This window comes from Seriola dumerili, unplaced genomic scaffold (genome assembly GCF_002260705.1).
Source record: "Seriola dumerili isolate Sdu_G_001 unplaced genomic scaffold, Sdu_1.0 BDQW01000138.1, whole genome shotgun sequence".
Classification (NCBI taxonomy): domain Eukaryota; kingdom Metazoa; phylum Chordata; class Actinopteri; order Carangiformes; family Carangidae; genus Seriola; species Seriola dumerili.
This window is the reverse complement of record NW_019174393.1, coordinates 15500006-15519709: the sequence shown is the minus strand read 5'-3', so window position 1 is coordinate 15519709 and position 19704 is coordinate 15500006. Positions and strand designations below refer to the sequence as shown.

The following is a 19704-nucleotide window of genomic DNA, read 5'->3' as shown; positions in this document are numbered from 1 at the left end:
TGGCTTTGACGTCATCAGAACCCACAATAGCCATTATTAGTGCAAACAGGTGTGTGTGTGTGTGTTTGTGTGTAAGTGTGAGGCAAGTGAATTGATTGGATTGGTTGCCGGACTGTCCACTTTGATCACCAGGGGCAACCAGCAGTGTGATCTCTTGTCACTGTAAAAGATGTGCGGCACGTGAGGGGAGAGACAAAGACAGAATGACACAGGAGGAGGAGGAGGAGGAGGAAGAGAAAATGAGATTCTTGCTGAGAGGCGTGAGAACAACAAGCATTTTTCTGTGTGTGTGTGTGTGTGTGTGTGTGTACCACTGTGATGGTACGCTGGTGTTTTTAATACCAGTCGGCCTGGTGGCAGATGGGTGGCTTGTAAAATGTGCTTCAGTCTATAGGGCTCAAGGGCTTTCTACATGCCACCACGTGCGCACACACACACACACACACACACACACACACACACACAGATATTGATGCGACAGAGAGCTCACACACAACAGCTGCTTTCCCCTTGAATCAGGAGCGTGAAACACACAAACACGCACACCAAAATACACGCAAACGAAACTGCGAATGAATGGCAACCATCAGCAAAGAGAAGGAGGAGGATGAAGGATGAAGGCGTGGTGGTCGTCTGTATGGAGAGCAACCTGGTGTGAAATTCATTTTCCAGACAGGCAGGTGTGTAAGGTGGATGAAGATATGGAAATTATTTCATCTGCAGCTTCTTGAAGCCTCTGAATGAGTCTTGACTGATGTAACTATCAGACCGTGGCAGAATGAAATATTTAATCAATAGAACAAGGTTAGAGTCATTTTAAAACATAGACAATCTAATCCATGCTTTCTGCCTGTCTTTCTTTCCTGTGTAGTTTTAGATTCTTTCCTATGAACCTGACTGCTCTCAGCTCTCTTTCTTTTTGTAAAAACAGTTTTATTTGTAAAGCGCTTTTGCAAACGAGGTTGTGCCGTTGTGCGCTCACCAGAAATGACGATCACAACATGTGACCACGATTGTTGTCCGCCCGCCTGCTGCTTTGCCCGCTTGACTTTCCGTTTTAACCTCCTGAGTGTGCGATGTTCCATGCGACATGGAAATTAGGCCGCCACTTGCGCCGACAACGTATCCGCCGTCCTCGATGGTCCCTCCCCCTTCTGCTACGTAGCCAAGATGGCGACGGTTGAGGGTGAGAAGTGTCCATCATTTCACACTCAACTTTTTGACCATTTTGAGTGAACCAGCCCGGGTATTTACAGTGTACTGCATGTCGCCATATACATGAACAGCAAACACGCTGCAAATACAGAAATGATGCAAAAACAAGAACACACAAACCCCCAAAACAAATGCAACAGAAAAAAGCACCGGCATATTCAGACAACACAACAGAAGAGCTCCAGGCCTCTAGGGGGAGCACTCACCCATAGACTGTATATAAGCACGCTAACACATGCTACGTTATCTGTTGCTCTTTTATAGTATTAGTATAGTAAGTTAGTTAGCACTTTTTAATGTCACCTCTTCTGTCTTTCCTCATTCGCTCTCGTTTGGTCAAAGGTCAAAGGTCAAGTTGTAGGTCTGGCCTCTCAGGTCAAAGCTCAGGCTTTTGCTCAAGGTGTTACATTTAGCGTTCACCCTTTAGGCCTGGAGCGCTTCTGTTGTGTTGTCTGAATATGCAGTGTTTTTTTCTGTTGCATTTGTTTTGGGGTTTTTTTTTGTGTGTGTGTGTGTTGTTGCATTTCTGTACTATCGCGTGTTTGCTGTTAATATCTTTGTTTTGACTTCCTGCAGCGCGTTCCCGTTGTTGTTGTTTTTGTTTTTTATTTTCACATCGTTTCTGAATTTGCAGCTTGTGAAACAACTAGTGAAACAGCTTTGACGCATTTGCCCTTGTCAGCCACCGTAGCTAACACGTTCACAACAACAACTTTATAAGGTGATAATATTTCACCGTTAACAGCTTGTTCTTTAGTGCAAGGGAAATGAGACTCTCTTATAAAAGTGTGTTTTATAAAGAGATTTAAATGACGGTACTGACTCAGCCAGACTCACTTCCGTAGGCAGGCTGTTCTAGAGCTTCAGATTCTTTAGCTCTAACCCTGGGCTCCAGAACAGAACAAAGGACCTCTGGCTGAGGATTTCACCACACAATACCTACAAGCTCATACGGGACTAAAAGGTCAGAAATATAGCAAAGAGCCAGGCCATGAAAAGCCTTAGATTCAAAATTCTTTGAATGTTATAGATCTGGGTTTGTGTCAGCTGCAGGTCGCCTGAATGTTGGACAGGAAGAGAAAACAAGGAGAGAGGAGATAAGGGCAGAGAGATGTTTACTCTAATGTGACGTTGGTGAAGCTGAAGGCAGATCAACATAGGAGTCAACGCTCGGTTCAGGCAGATTAACTGGCAATGGGCTCATCTTCATTCATCACCCTGCTCGTCTTCATGACGCACACACATACACAAACAGACACACACACACACACACACACTCATACACACACATACAACAACTGAAAGGCTTTGACTGAATTTAAATTTCCAATTATTTTGCCTAATATTGGTGCCGTGATTGTTATTGAGGATCGTCAGGTTTTATGATGCGAGAAACGAAGATTTGAAATTATTATCAACCTTAGCAGTCATTCTAAGTGAATAAATAAAAAAGAATTGCTAATGTTCCAATGTTACACTTGGCAGATCCAATCACATTACCATTGCAGTGTAATTTTCTGCATATTAAGATAATCAGATACTGACTGCACCTGTTGTAAATGGGATCTAAATGGTTGAATTACTGAGTTCACAGAGTGTTAAACCTGGAGTTACACTGACTCTGTTTTTCTTTCTGTTGGCTTTATTGACTTTAGCAGCATTAAGAGCACTGATGAAAATCTGAGTTCTCTGTCGGGAATTACAGCGACAAAATGTAACTGACCATTAAACAATATTAATGTGTGATGTAGCCATCCTCACTTTTGTGAAAAACATTGAATTACAAAAGATGCTACTTACTTACTAAAATTAATTCTTAATGAGGTAAAGGTTCATCTATTAAAGGCCCCATATTGTATAAAGGTAGATGTCCATGTGTTGTTTGATTATAAAGCAGGTCTAGGTTCTATATTAATACTGTGAAAGTATCGAAGTGCTCAGTCCACAGAGAAATGCTCACAGCCTGTATTCAGAAACTGAACCTTAAAACCAGCCGTCAGGACATGCTTAACTTTGTGATGTCACAACAAAGTCATCATCACCATCAGCCATGCCCCAAACCCCGCCCACCTGGACCCACCATCCAACCTTGCAGGATTATGTTTCTCTGAGTGTTTACCTGAAATCTGCTGTATTTTTATTCAATTACTCAGAAAACAATCAGCCAATCAGAAGAGAGACTCAGAGCCTCCTCTCCTCTGATTGGCTCACCGACCTGTTGTCACTAGAGCTCGAGAAAAACACTCAGAGAGACCAAATCCTGCAAGCTTGGATGGTGGGTCCAGGTTGGTGGGGCTTGGGGCATGGCTGAGAGCAGTGTCTGCTTTGTTGTGACATCACAAAGTTACAGAAATCCTGATGGCTCGTTTTAAGGCTCAGTTTCAGCCTTTAACGAAACATATTTTTATTTAAGGACAGCAACTTGTCCTTGTATTCAAATCCTTGCTCGTGCAGGAATATCTTCTAAATAAACACAGCACCATACTGGTTTATATAAGGGTGGAGGTTCAAGGCTGAGTTGATCTGTTTCATGTGATTTTGCTGTAGACAGGTCACTGCAGCGTGTACAGCACAGCTCCCCTCCACAGATCAAAGATTTGTTTCTCGGCATCGTGAGAACTTACTTTATGTGAAAACCAGAGGAGGGAAGTTCACGTTATGTAACAAATGAGCTGCTGGTGTCTCACAAGACATGTTTTTGATGTATTCACAGAGGAGCGTTTTCAGAGGTGGTCCTGGCCCAGGAGAGGCTGACCGGCCGGATGTTTGCGGTGAAGTGCATCCCTAAAAAGGCCCTGAAGGGGAAGGAGAGCAGCATCGAGAACGAGATCGCTGTGCTGAGAAGGTGACACAAACACACACACACACACACACAAATGAACATGAGCCTCATAATTCTTGGTTACCGGGGCAACTGTGCATCTCCTCTCTCTTCCAGACATCACGACCCCCACACTCCCCCACCACCCCCACCCCCAGGTCACGATCCACAGCCCACCTACCACACATACGTACACGCATCACGACTGAAACTTCAGTCTGTCTGTAGAACAGAGCACAAAACAGCTGCACGGTATTAACAACAAGAATCAGGTTTGGATGCTGAGCTCTGTGTTGGTGTTTGAAGACAATGTGAATGGAAGTAGTATTGGCCTCTAATGGCTGAAGAAGTCCTGAAGTTTGGCTGATTTAGTTGATTTTGAAAAGACGTGACACAAGATGAGAAGAAAACACCACATGAGGTCAGAAGCAGTAGAGCCCTCAGAGTACAGGACATGTCTCATTAACACTCCCATTAACAGCATTTTCACACAGTGTGCTGTTATAGTTCTGGATGGTCAAAGCACTGATGCTACCTAGAGATCTTGCTATGTTTACTCTTATAGTATTGCTATGGCAACCCTTTAGTATGTACTTAAAGATGTTACTATGGGTATTATTATTAATACTGTGGATGGTTTGCCTACACAGCGACCTGTTGAAAAGGTTTCCATTTATTTGATATAAACTAACACTTGAAGTGATAGTTTATAGATTATTATTATAGATTACTTGACGTGGGGTTTTGTCAGTGTATTACCTGTGGTAGAGTCAGATCGGTGCACTCTCAGTTTAGAGAAGCAGCAGGAGCACCGGCACAGAATCTGAGTGATGAGCTGCTGTTTATGGGGTCAGCAAGAAAAACAGTTTTAACCACTTTAAAAAAAAATGGCCACCGAGTAAAGCTAATATCAGTTGAAGTTTCTCAACCGTTGAACTACTGTATTACTACGCACAAGCTTGAAGCAGCAACATACATCAACTGCAATGATGCTGGTCTTGATGAGACCGAGTGTCTGAGCTGACATATAAAAACCATGCAGGAGGTGGGGTGTTTCCATTGTGCGTTTCCTTTTAGTGTTTGGAAATTTCTACTTTATTTTGAATACACAAGCACCCATAAACCACACTTTTCATCAAACTCAAGCAAAGCTCAGGTGTTGGGTGGAAGCCACAGAAACGTCTTCTGCAGGTGAGCAGGTTATAATTGCACTGAGTGAGGCACCATGTTTGTATCCATAAGGCAGTGTTTAACACAGACCCATAGGAATAATTACTCAGCACACGCAGCTAGTTAACAGGGGAACAAGGGCAGTACAGTGCACCTGATACACAGACAAGTTTCAAAAGGAAAAAAACAATGAGGACTCTCTTTGTCTCCCTCTTACACGCAAGCATGTTACCACACAACTACACAGAAATGACACAATTACACTGTCGGGCTTCTGTTTGCTTTGACCATACAGATGTATTATGCTATACAATACATTTGCTAATTTGGCTGTTTTGTTTAACATTAGAGAAAATGGCAATCGCCTGCAGTAATGAGGGAGAGACGCAGACATTCATGTAGACGAATGAGAGCATCACTGAGCAGACTGGCAGTCTCACTGTGAGACGCCAGGTCAGTTTTTGGAGGGAAATCTGCTGAATTACTTTATGGCACAAAACAGGAAAATGTTGCTTGGTTACATCAGATAAATACAAATGTTGGGAGCTTCATTCAGCAAGTGACAGCACTTGTTGTTCCCTTGAATATGAAACTGTAACATTATACGGTCAGTTGTAAGCACTTGGATCAAGGATTTATCTTCCTTGGCAAACGACTAAAACCAGACACAGACATATTTTTGTAGGTCTACATGTGCAAAACAGTTGAGCAAGGATGATAAAATAAATCTCACTAATTCATCTGCACTGTTTGTGTTGACAAGACACACATCAGCTTGATCTCTGCAGACAGCTGCTAGCTAGTGTTAGCTCCATGTCCAGGACAGCTGAATAAAGTAGAATCCACACGCTGTTCAGTCGACTTCCACGGCCTCTTCAGTAAACACAAACTGAGCTCAGATCAGTGTGCAGAGTTTTTTCAGTCTATCTGTCCTGTAGATTCGCGACATAGCCAGTCAGTTAACCATTCTGAGTCAGGATGCCAGTTACAAGCTAACAAACAACATAAACAGATAAAAGATGCTACGTACGCTAACTGTTCTGAGTCTGGTCTCAACAGACTCCTCCTCTGAGTCTGGGTCTGACTGAGGCTCAAACATGAGGCTGAGTCTCTCTGATGTTTCCTCCTCTGACCATCTTCATACTCTCTGCTCTTTCACCTGTCCACCTGGAGCAAGCAGGTGGTGGGCGGGGCAGGAAGTAAGAGTAGATGAGCTTCAGACCCAGTTTTCCATTTTTTTTCGCACTTTTTATGTGGTAGTAGGTGGTAAAAATGTCTGGAGAGAAACTTTAAGAGACTGTCGTGACTCAAAGCAGGTCACAGCTATCATCTGTATGACTTTTCGACTTAAAATAAACTTTTTGTGGACTTTGCAATAACTCAATTTCCTAACTTTTTCCACATCATGCAGCCCTAACTGAACCACTTACAAGTTACCACAGCATACACGCAACATTTAGTGCAAATGCAAAGTCTGTCTTGGGATTTTAAGAATTGATATAGATTTTTTTTTATCGAGCCCAACAAACAGAACTAAAAGTTTGTGAGATTCTTGTGGCTGCAGGCGGTGGAAGGAATGATTTAAAAGAGAAATCAAGAAAAAAAAAAATTGTCTTATTTTGGAGGAACACAAATGCCAACAACAATCACTTGTGTTAGGCAGAGGCCAACAGCATCATGTTGACTGTTGACATTTCATCCCCGTTTCCCATGGCACACATTTTCCAGGGAGTGTCCCAGCCTGAGTGATAAAAATAGGCAGAGTGCAACATAATGGTCTCATTAGTTTACAGAAGTGGTACCAAGGAATCACCTCAATGATAATAATAGAGACTGCTATCCTCTGACGCACTAGTCACTGAGCCATTAATGAACAACACGTAATACATTCAGCTATGTTTAAAAACCACACAGGCAAAATCTTCTTTATCCTCATATTATATTGTCTGACAGTTGATTTGCAACACTTATTTCAACATGTTGAGACCATTCAACTTGTATTAGGAACAAAGTAATCAAAATTAATCACAACGTTGGGAATTTGTCATATAAATGTAAATAAAGCAACTTATGTGCCATCATTAGAGGGTTCCATTAATTTTCCTCATACAATGTTAGTGACTTGCAGTTGCAGCATTTCTACTGTACAGCTTCAATCAGCATGAAACTCTCTCAGTTAAAGTTCCTCTCCAGAAACTCTGTAAAAAAAAAAAAAATTGTTTAACACAGTTTTCCCACATAAAAAATGATAAAAAAAATGTTTGAGGTTGGAATCCCAATTACTTTTACTTCCTCATTGAGAAATTCTGGTTCGGGCCTTGTGCCCCGCCCACCACCTGCTTGCTCTAGATGGACAGGTGAAAGAGCAGAGAGTATCAAGATGGTTAGAGGAGGAAACATCAGAGAGACTCAGCCACATGTTTGAGCCTCAGTCAGACCCAGACTCAGATGAGGAGTCTGTTGAGACCAGAACCAGAGACTAGCAGACGGATCAGAACGGTTAGCGTAGTTAGCATCTTTTATCTGTTTATGTTGTTTGTTAGCTTGTAACTGGCAGTGGCTGACACAGTGTTAGTGGTTGTGCTAATGCTAACTCTCTCTCTGTACTGACAAGGTTTCAGGTTTATTTAGCCCCGCCCCCATCCCCACAAGTTGACAGGATTGGTTCCTTAGGTTTGTGACGTATGAAACCCTGGCTGTCTGAATCTGTTGTTATGAGACATTGTCATTGGTTCACTGCAGGTCAAGGTGGAAACACTCAGTCATGGAGTTGATGATTATTTCACTTATCATATGTTTTATATAGTATTATATAAAAAACACCATATGGATGTTAACAAGGTTAAACACTTGATTTTCTCTAAATTATCANCATTAGAGGGTTCCATTAATTTTCCTCATACAATGTTAGTGACTTGCAGTTGCAGCATTTCTACTGTACAGCTTCAATCAGCATGAAACTCTCTCAGTTAAAGTTCCTCTCCAGAAACTCTGTAAAAAAAAAAAAAATTGTTTAACACAGTTTTCCCACATAAAAAATGATAAAAAAAATGTTTGAGGTTGGAATCCCAATTACTTTTACTTCCTCATTGAGAAATTCTGGTTCGGGCCTTGTGCCCCGCCCACCACCTGCTTGCTCTAGATGGACAGGTGAAAGAGCAGAGAGTATCAAGATGGTTAGAGGAGGAAACATCAGAGAGACTCAGCCACATGTTTGAGCCTCAGTCAGACCCAGACTCAGATGAGGAGTCTGTTGAGACCAGAACCAGAGACTAGCAGACGGATCAGAACGGTTAGCGTAGTTAGCATCTTTTATCTGTTTATGTTGTTTGTTAGCTTGTAACTGGCAGTGGCTGACACAGTGTTAGTGGTTGTGCTAATGCTAACTCTCTCTCTGTACTGACAAGGTTTCAGGTTTATTTAGCCCCGCCCCCATCCCCACAAGTTGACAGGATTGGTTCCTTAGGTTTGTGACGTATGAAACCCTGGCTGTCTGAATCTGTTGTTATGAGACATTGTCATTGGTTCACTGCAGGTCAAGGTGGAAACACTCAGTCATGGAGTTGATGATTATTTCACTTATCATATGTTTTATATAGTATTATATAAAAAACACCATATGGATGTTAACAAGGTTAAACACTTGATTTTCTCTAAATTATCACTACAAGAGATTAACAACCATGTCGAAATAAAGTTTGAAGTAAAGCTGGTGGTCATTACATAAAGCTGTATTATTGTTACATCATTCAGAGGAGCCACATGTTTGTAACATTAAAAGAAAAAAAATTAATTCTGATTAACTCTCAGCTGATTCATTAAAATTCTCTTTTTTGTCTACATTTCTTGGTCTTCTGCCTTAATTTGATAGTGAGCAGTGCAGACAGACATAGACACGAAACAGGGAGAACGAGGAGGGTTTGACAAACAGCACAGGTCCCTGACTGGAATCAGACGTAGGGCATATATATATTTTATAATTTGATTAATTTATTAATTGTTAAGCCTAAAGTTTCATCTTCAAATTGCTTTCTTTTTCTTGTCTTTTTCCAAAACTTCAACGTTTTCAATTTTCACTTATGTAAAACAGAGAAACACAGCAAATACTCCCTATAGAAAAGCTGAAATTATAGAGTATTTAGAAATTTTACTTGATAAATTAATTGATTACCAAAATTGCCGTCAATTAATTTTCCGTCCATCAATTAAACAATTTATCAACTTGTAATTTCAGAATAAGTCAGAGCTAGCATGAAGCATGAAGCCTGTACTGTATGAGAGGGTTTGTCTGAATGCTCCCTGATTCTGCTCTGCCATTACACTCAGACTGCCAGTCCTTCATTATCCCAGACAGGGCTTAAATACACACACATTATCCCTTTTCCACCTGCACGCCTGTGTGTGTGTGTGTGTGTGTGTGTGTGTGTGTGTGTGTGTGTGTTTGTGTGTGTGTTTGTGTTTGTGTGTATGTGTGTGGTCCAGGTATTACTCATGTTGTGGGGACCTACATCTGTTCACACAGTCACATTATGGGGGAAACAAAGTGTGTGTTGTGTGTGTGTGTGTGTGTGTGTGTGTGTGTGTGTGTGTGTGTGTGTGTGTGTGTGTGTGTGTGTGTGTATGTGAGTGAGTCACGCCTCAGCTCTGCGGTTCATCACCTGCCTGCCATCTCAGAGATACGCTGCCATAATAAGTGATAGATGCTCACCTGTGCACCTGCTGTATGTGCGTGTGTGTGTGTGTGTGGTACAGAGAGAGAGAGAGCGCGAGAGAGAGAGAGGAATTACCTCTGTTCACAATGCAAAAGATGATTAACCCACACACCCATACACAAAATCAGTTGTGTCTCTACAAGGTATGAGGAATTAGGATAACGAATGCTTACCTACACATACACACACAGAGTGAGGAAACACCCTCATCACAACACCGTAACCATGGCGACATCAGGTGAGAACTGATTGGCTCCTTGAGAACAAGTTATTGATTCAAATCCATGAAAGAGTTTTGTGCTGTTAGGAAATAAAAAATAAGGATCGAGTGTGAAAGTTCACACTAGACTTTGGCAAAATAATTTCAACTCAAGACACACTTACTATATTCCTGAAGCTTTCAGCTGCTTCTCACAGTTTTCATCAGATGTCATAGAGCCTTCATCTGCTAATCAGACTCAGTCAGTTATACCTTGAGACAACTGAGCTTTCTTGACTGTGGAACAGACTACTGCCGGTCCATTTAGCAGCTGTTCTGGAGCTTTTGATCATATCACATGATCTTCATCAACAGATCTAATTTGCCAAAATCTGGGTAAAATATGAAATGGAAATATGAACATAAACATTTCATAACAACCGGGCCAACTCTGCTTGCTGATGAAGATCATGTTATATGAAAGCCCCAGAACAGCTACTAAATGGAAACTGATGTTTCAAATGTCAAGAATGAACTTTGAAGCTAAACTTTATTTGTAATGGCAGCGCTCACAGGGGAGTTTCTCCGGACTCTTGTTGACATCTGATGAAGACCATGAAATACAGTTGAAAGCCCCAGAAAAATACGAAGCATTTTTGTCAAATCATATTTTTCTTTTTCCCTCAGCACAAAGAGAAGTAAATGTCCAGACCTGGGGGGTAAAGTCTGGATTATGAGGCCACACTGGGTGAAACGCTGTCAGATTATTCTGGATTAACAGTCATGTTAATTCATGTGGCAGAAACTTAATGGGGAACTTTCTGCAGTCCAAAAGCAATCATGGGGATTAAGAGTCATTTAGCTGTGGTAATGGGTTATTGTGCGTGACTGCACTGACATAAAAAGCTTCGCTAATGGTTTGTCTTTGCTCTGCAGGATCAAGCACGAGAACATTGTGGCTCTGGAGGACATCTACGAGAGTCCGGACCACCTCTACCTGATCATGCAGCTGTGAGTTCAAGTTTTTTATCGTTGCTCTCTACTTGAGTGATGGTTATGTTGTTCAGTGTGACTGATGAGAACAACGTCTCAGGTGAGCTCTGTGCTGAAACTTGAAGGCAGCACTGTTCAGCCTGTCAAAACAGTCGGACAGTGTTTTCCGGTTATCTGGAGGGAGCTTTTCAAAGTTTGAAAAAACAACCCTGATGAAGGCAGGGATGGTCTAATGCAGGGGTCTCAAACCACTGGTCTGGAAACCAGATCTCTAAACTTTGAATATGAAATCTGGCTTACTTTGTAGTTTGTTTGTTTTTTGGGGGTTTTTTTTAGACCTATAATTTAATATGCTTGCGAGAATGTAGGAGCATGAAAATCGAATCTTTATTCAAAATTCAACATTGAACAAGCTGTAAAATAACTACACAACCTGTCAACATTTTACCACTAAACATGCAGAGTATTATGTCTCAGTTTTAAATTGAATCAGTGTATTTAGCTTAATAAAGTTGGAGTGCAATTTTCTTATTTGATAAATATGCATGGGGATTTGTTAAAATATAATGATTTACTCACATTATACATGTGCCAGAAATTCCTATTACCTCATCTCTGTCTTTTTCACACTTTTAATCCTATTCTGCTGCCTACCCATCAACACACACACACACACACACACACACACACACACACATGCACACACATACACACACATGCACACACACACACACACACACATACACACACATACACACACACACTTTTCACTTCAATGACAGCTACACTGAGATGACAAAAACATTTCACACACTAACACACACACACACACACACACACACAAAAAGCCCACCCGTCCTCCCACACGCTCGCACACACCACGCAGCTCCAAGCCCTCTGTTACATCAGTACCATCTCTGCTTTGATGGTCAGCAATAGAGGGAAGTAGGATCGCCCATGGTTCACCCATGGGTGCCCCACTAACCTCCTCTGCAAGGTTACTGCTGCTTATGTAAGAGGAGAAGTTGGATCTGGAAGCTTGGCATTCACACTGGAAAAATTTCAAGTCAAGTCCAGGTTGGAAGTCGCGGCTGTGGATTACACAACAGCGGCTGTGTTTACAACCCGGTGTCCGCGGATTATCTGTTCACCTGCTGCATGTGTTCAAGTCTTTCTGTTTCTACACCAACTCTGGCCAAAATACAAAAAAACACACGATCTCTCATGAGATACTGTAAAGAATGAACTCTTAGGTCGAGGCTGACGTGTTGCTTTTAAATGGCATTAAACAGCTAATCCACGAGGCTCTGTGGATGCTTCAATAATGAGGACACACAGGAGTGTAGGTTGCAGCTTTGGATATTTCTTCCACGCGCTTGTATTCGCTCCAAACAAACTGTGTTGCTTTTGGAAAAAGGGAAAAACGTCTTGAGGAGGAATCTTCACTGCAAAGACCACGCAGCAAGAATCTTAAAAGATTTCATGAACTACAGAAAATGCTTTTACTTATTAATCCGTCCAACATCTAATCAACATAAAAACTACTCTGTGATCTACTCCTGGATTTTGTAAAGGTGTGCATCCAAATTAATTTCCTGGTTTTAGGACTTATTCCTGCAGCACTATATTGAGCAATTGGTAGTTAATTGTTTAGTAATTAAAGTTTTCATTATTAAGAGAAAGAATGTGATATCATCACCATCCAGTGTTACATACTGAAGTTAAATTTTACTTTTTTTGAGGCTAATTTTCATCTCTCGTCCATGGCTACGTAGCTAACAAGCTAGCGCAATGGAAATAAATGACTTCATCAGGTCTGCTCAGCTCTTTTCAGGCAGACAAACGGTAAACAAAGAAACACATTCAGCTTTTCTCAGAGCTGAAGTTCCTTCAACCCACCTGCTGAGAAGTTACACAGCCTGAAAGCTGCCCGTTGGCCAGACTCCAGTCAGAGGTCTTACTCTGATTAAGCTGTTTACCTACAGTGTTAACCTTTTGATTGAGTTTCCTGTTGTCATGACTAAACCAGTTCACAGAGTATTACTGTTCCCTGGTCGGCTGTTTGTTACGTTTACTGCTAATTGTCCCGAGAGGTTTTCATTGTCCAAGCTGTTGTTTTATTTTAGTTCTTTAACAGCATTTTCTACCAGCAGTGAATGATGTCTCAAATTCTAGCACGGGGCGGCAGTGAGAGACAGTAAGAGCGAGGACCTCACCTCTGCTCCTCCGTCCTCCTCCACACCTTCCTCCATCCCTGCATCTTTTGTCTCTCCTCTCTCACAGTCTCTGCCCTCTGCTTCGCTCGCGTCATTGCTTTCTCCGCTCTCACACCTTATTTCCGTTGCCACCACCTCCTGCTCACTTCCATTTTCCCTCTCTCTTACCATCTGCTCATTGAATATGGGTGAGTTGCCATAGTTACAGGGTCAAAGGTTACATCTGGGTTATTACATTTTAGAGCAACCTTGAAAAATGGTGGTTTTGAAATGCCCCCAAACATAAAATGTGAAGTAGCTGCGTTTCTATCCACCGGGTTGAATTTAATAAACATGTCAACAACTTAACAACTCACAGAAAAAACAAGATACTGTTTGTCTTCATCATATTTTAATGTCAGACATGTTTCACACTGTCTGAAGATAAAACAAAGTGAAGAATACAGACGTCTGAATACAGACATCACCAGAGGGAAACCTCATTTTGCATTTGGGCAGTAAGTTAGTTACATACATACACTCATTGCTATGTACGTAGATAATGGAGCTGTAACCATTTTACAACAATATGGTGCAAATGTTATTGAAATTTGCCATTAACATTGAACTTTCTCATTCCAAACACCAATTCTTCCTTCCTTGAATGAACAAACAGCTGAATTGAACCATGTGTTTAGATTAACAATGGATCGGATGCCTGTGTAATGTGAAAAACACATATCACGTGACCGTTCACGTGCAAACGGGAAGCACATTGTCCACATTGTTACACGTCAGTAACACTTGTAATTCATTATCCATGTTGTATTCACCACTGGTAGTCCAGGCTGATGAGACCCAATTAGAGGGCGAACGTGGGTATCATTGTCAGTCATTGTTTCCAAAGGTCTCAGTTTTAGGGGCTCGAAAACTCCGGAGTAGTGTGGACACCAGGAGTAAACGTAGCAAAAGAGATGCGTTTTAAAATTAAAACTGCTGGATGTGTAAGTAAGAAACTGTTCAGTCTGTTTGCTCACATGTTCACCGTAACAACCTTGTAAGGTGATAATATGTCAGATATTGTAATTTCAGCTATTTCTACTGCCCCAAAACATATATACGTAACGCTTAGGCTGAATGATACGCAGAAAAGATTTTCGATACAGGTCATGATTTCAGTTGGAATGGTAATTTTTGCATTTCATTTACACTGAAAAAAATATATAAAAATGATGAAGAAGAGATTCTCGTTAGGGCTTGTACCAAACAAATTTACAAGTGAAGGATAGGATTTTTTAGCATCGCTGTTGCACCACAGCGCTTCATTTATGGTCTGTTGTGACACATTTTACCTTTATCCAAAAAAAATTGCAGCTCCTGTGATTTGGATATTGTTCAGGCCTACTTAATGCAGCTTTAATCAAGCAGCAACTTGTTAAGTCTGGCTTCTAAATAATCTAAAAGCAACATCCAGACCCTATCAGCCTTACTAATGTAAATAGTAAGGCTTATTAATGTTGTAATTTGTATTTTTTTTGTGCTTCTTTTTACTACCGTGTGCTGATAGTTTTGTTTTAAGCTCGTACATGTTAACAACAGACAGAATTACAGACGGACGTGTTTTACTTTGGAGAAAAATGTGAGAAATATGTAGAGTCAGTGTAAAAACATCAGAGTATTTCAGTCTCCCTTTTATCTGTCCTCATTGCTGCAGGCTGTTCTTCCTTAAGCAGCTTCATCACTATACAACTGATCTGTTTTTACATAAAGCATTTGTGTCCATCTTATCTTGAAAAAAAAAGCTCCAGCAAAAACTGTTTTTGAAGGAGCACAAACTCTCTTTCCTCCAGAAAGTCGATCTCTCTGCTACATGAATTTGTTCCAACCACCCCTGTAATAAATGTAATTTGTTATAATTATTTGCATTTTATTGAGATGTCAGTTCTTTTTTTCCAACAGACAGAAATCTCATTTAGGAGAAAGGATTTTGAATATTTTCTGTGTAATTGCAGTGTGGTGGATCGATGCTGTCTGACAGCGTTTCTTTCATTCCCGTTCATCACAGCTTGTCTTACGTAACCTCGACCGCAGGGAGGCAATCAGTCCGCGCCGCTATGAAAATCGATGCAACCGAGTGCAATGTGGGCTTTATATTGATATTGTTTGTGCTGTGAATTGCATGTTAATAAAATATGAAACACATACAGTAGAGAGACAAACTGGCTTTGAAAAAATCTATAAGAAAGTAGTAAGGCATAAACTGCACTCCCTCGCTATCCTGGTAGTTCTGTTGCACACTTTTTTTACTGGTTTTTATTGTTTTATGACATCATACTTCAGCCTGACTAGAGGTCAAATCAGATGCACTATGTGAAAACACTGGTGTGGTGTAGTACTCTGGGGTTAAAGGTCCCATATAGTATAAAGGTAGATGTCCATGTGTTGTTTGATTATAAAGCAGGTCTAGGCTCTATGTTAATACTGTGAAAGTATCAAAGCGCTCAGTCCACAGAGAAATGCACACAGCCTGTATTCAGAAACTGAGGCTTAAAATGAGCCATCAAGACTTCTGTAACTTTGTGATGTCACAATAAAGCAGTCATTGCTCTCAGCCATGCCCGAAGCCTGGCCCATTGATTCTCATTTCAGCCATATTGCCAGTACCTAACTTGTCGTCAAGTAGACTACATTTATTGTACGCTCCATTTAATCTTGTGTTTGTGTTGATTTTTCTATTTTTTGATTACTTTTTGTAGTTCATTATTGTTTATTACTTCCTATTTTCTATTATTTTTTAAATCGCAGACACTGTCCAGATAAGGTTAAAGGTCCACTATGTGTTTTATTTGAAGTGTTGATCATAAGAAAATATATTTGTGGTTTTAAGAACCAAAAACAAACTCTATGTAGTTTTCCATCTTGTCTCTCAGGCTTCTCTCTGGAAATCTAGTAACAACAGGTTGGTGAGCCAATCAGAAGAGAGGAGGCTCTGAGCCTCTCTTCTCATTGGCTGACTGTTTTCTGAGTGATCAAATAAAAATATATCAGATTTCAGGTAAACACTCAGAGAAACCAAATCCTGCAAGGTTGGATGGTGGGTCCAGGTGGGCGGGGCTTGGGGCATGGCTGATGGCGATGACTGCTTGGGACATCACAAAGTTACAGAAGTCCAGATGGCTGGTTTTCAGGCTCAGTTTCTGAATACAGGCTGTGTGCATTTCTCTGTGGACTGAGCGCTTTGATACTTTCACAGTATTAATATAGAACCTAGACCTGCTTTATAATCAAACAACACATGGACATCTACCTTTATACTATATGGGACCTTTAAACACCAGGGACAATGATGGAAATAATAATAAAATAAATAAAATCAGGGATTTTAACATTCAGTCCCTAAACATTTGTGATATTGTGATATTTATAAATAAAAATGCTGTGTTTATATGCACACATTACACGATTACTTTGCATAACCTTGTTAAAGAAGACATTCATTACAGCGTTTACATGGTTCATAGTATTTTCCTTAGTTTGTTTTATAATTTGATTCATGTCTGTGAGGATGTGAGGTAACCTACTGGTCATCTTTATTAATTCTATGATCTATGATTTTATTAGAGCGTCAGCTGCTCTTTTTGCAGTCCACACAAAACATAAAAACATCACAGATGAACTTCTACAAAATAAGAAACAGAAAATGGAAATGTTTTATTGTTGTCCACTGTATTTGTTAGCTCATACACACAAATTCGAATCAAGAACAAATTACCAAATCAGATTTATTTTATTTTATTTCTAATATTTTTGCATTATTGCTTAATAACTGTCCAGCTGTCTACACAGATTTGGAGTTTAATGCAATTAGTATAATGATAGTGTCTACATGACCGTTTCCACAGTAATCTGAGGAAGTGGTTATGTGAACAAAACAAAGATGGACTGGATGAAAGGAGGCAAACGGGAGTCTCAGTGCGGCCACAGAAACAGCGGGGTTTCCTCCCTTGATGGCGACTAATCAGCGCAGCAGCTCAATAGCTCCAGTCAGATCTGTGATGCTCTGCTGTGATTAGTTAGTCTGACCCTGCAAAGACTGCAACAGCTCTTCATCTCTGACATGGTGAACAGCGTGCATCACACACACACACACACACACACACACACCAGACACTTGAAATTAAGACTCGCTGTCAGCCATGATGCACGACTGTCGCCTCGGGAGAGCGTTACGAATGCCTGCCTCTAAACGGATCAGCTGATGGAGGAGAGATGGATGGAGAGAGATGGTGGAGCGGGAGGAAGGAGAAGGGATGATGCAATGTTTCCTCCAGAAGAATGTTGGTTCCTGAAAAACAGCGATGACTCTTTGATGATGACTCTTTTTTTATTTTTATTTTGTAATATCATTTTAAATTTTAGTTCACAAACACACACACACACACACACACACACACACACACACACACACACACATACACACACACAAACTCCCCCAGTTTGTCATATCAAATGAGGTTTGTTTTTGTATTAGTGTTGCCGTTGAGGTTGAATCTATGAGCTGAGAAACAGCAGCAGGTTTAGTTCAGTTCAGTTTCCATCTGAACTCAGCCTCATCAAGTGTTTTTTCAGTCTGTGTAAATGATGCTGCGGGTACATGTGGTATTTTGTTGACATGCCTCGCAGTGGCGTCGATTCAGGGCGGCGTAAACACAATATTGTGAGTCCAGTTGAAACCACACCCAAGCAGCTGCGGGGTTTTGGAGCCCACCCTCTGAAAGCACAGTCTGTACGCAGCGACACAGTCCTCAGATCAGCCTAAATAAATGATGTGTGTGGATGGACTGTGGGTGTGACGCCTACAGAGTTTCTAGTAGCATGTGTTTTTGAAGTGAAGAGGTGATTACTCTCCATATATATATATATATATATATACANTGCGGGTACATGTGGTATTTTGTTGACATGCCTCGCAGTGGCGTCGATTCAGGGCGGCGTAAACACAATATTGTGAGTCCAGTTGAAACCACACCCAAGCAGCTGCGGGGTTTTGGAGCCCACCCTCTGAAAGCACAGTACGCAGCGACACAGTCCTCAGATCAGCCTAAATAAATGATGTGTGTGGATGGACTGTGGGTGTGACGCCTACAGAGTTTCTAGTAGCATGTGTTTTTGAAGTGAAGAGGTGATTACTCTCCATATATATATATATATATATATACATTTACTCTGTAGTGACAAATCAATCGCTGACAGCTGTACAGCCACACTGCGGTGATTGTGTTCGACTCATTGTAATGTGTTGTGTACATGTCAGGATTTTTTCAGTCCATAAATTGGAAGTGCATAAATTTCACTCACACATCATCATCATCATGTCAAACACATCCTGAGACATTATGAAAATGACCAGGCTTCTGTGACCTTTGACCTCCTCACTGCTGGATGTCCTGTGACTTTATTTAGAGTATATCAAATGAGAAAAGCTGAACGTAGGTAATCTGACAACTTTCAGAGTCGTTTCACAGACTCTCTGTGTGTGTGTGTGTGTGTTTGTGTGTGTGTGTGTGTGTGTGTGTGCGCGTGCGTGCGTGCGTACGTGCGTGTGTGTTTACATGTGCGTGACACTGTGTTAATTTTGTGTGCACTGTGTGTTCGGCTTTGGTGTGTGTGTGTGTGTCTGTCTGTGTGTGTGTACATGTGTTATATGTGTGTCTTGTGTTTTTTAATGCTAGTCTTTTTGTGTATTTGTTTTATATGTTTTTGTCTATGTGTGTGTACGTGTGTGTGCGTGTGTGTGTACTTGTGTGGGTGCTCCTGTCTGATTGCCATGGTCTCCTTACGCAAACGCTTACGCAACCATGCAGCCTGGTGGCTGATCTCCTTTTTGCCATGTATGTGTGTGTGTGTGTCTGTGTGCGCGCGCGCGCGTGCGTGTTTAGCCCTTTCTTGTCATTCCCAGACACGACAGCCTCTGAAACCGAGCGAGTCGCTGCCCTCTTTGAAGAGCGAGAGAGAGGATTAGCAATTAATTCTGATCTCTTTTTTTCCAGAAACTTCATTAGAGTTTAACTTCCACAGGCTCTAATCTGATCTGTCGCCGTGACGATGCCCCACAGATACACCGGGCAACTGCGTGTATGTGTGTGTGTGCGAGCGTGTGTTTGCCCTTGTGCATTCTTGTGTGTTGTATGTGCACGTTTGTGACCCCCTGGTGCACTTTTGTGCTTGTGTGTTTGTGTTTGTTAGTCCTTTAATGTTCTTGAAAGCACAAAGTATACACAAGCAGTATATATAGAGGGTAGGTTCATCACTGCTGCTGTTACTTTGACTACTATTATTATTACTTGTAAAATTACAGTCACTACTGCCACAGCTTGACTTGTGAACAGCTGCAGTGAC

General features: G+C 41.2%; 1 protein-coding gene across 1 annotated transcript in view; it reads left to right on the top strand.

The window, feature by feature from the left end:
* The window catches only part of camk1d (calcium/calmodulin dependent protein kinase ID), a 61085-nt gene that overhangs the window by 26326 nt on the left and 15055 nt on the right, over window positions 1–19704 (top strand). The window contains exons 2-3 of the mRNA XM_022749324.1: window positions 3929–4060; window positions 11054–11128. Of these exons, the coding sequence (XP_022605045.1) occupies window positions 3929–4060; window positions 11054–11128 (207 nt within the window). The remainder of the gene's footprint in view (window positions 1–3928; window positions 4061–11053; window positions 11129–19704) is intronic.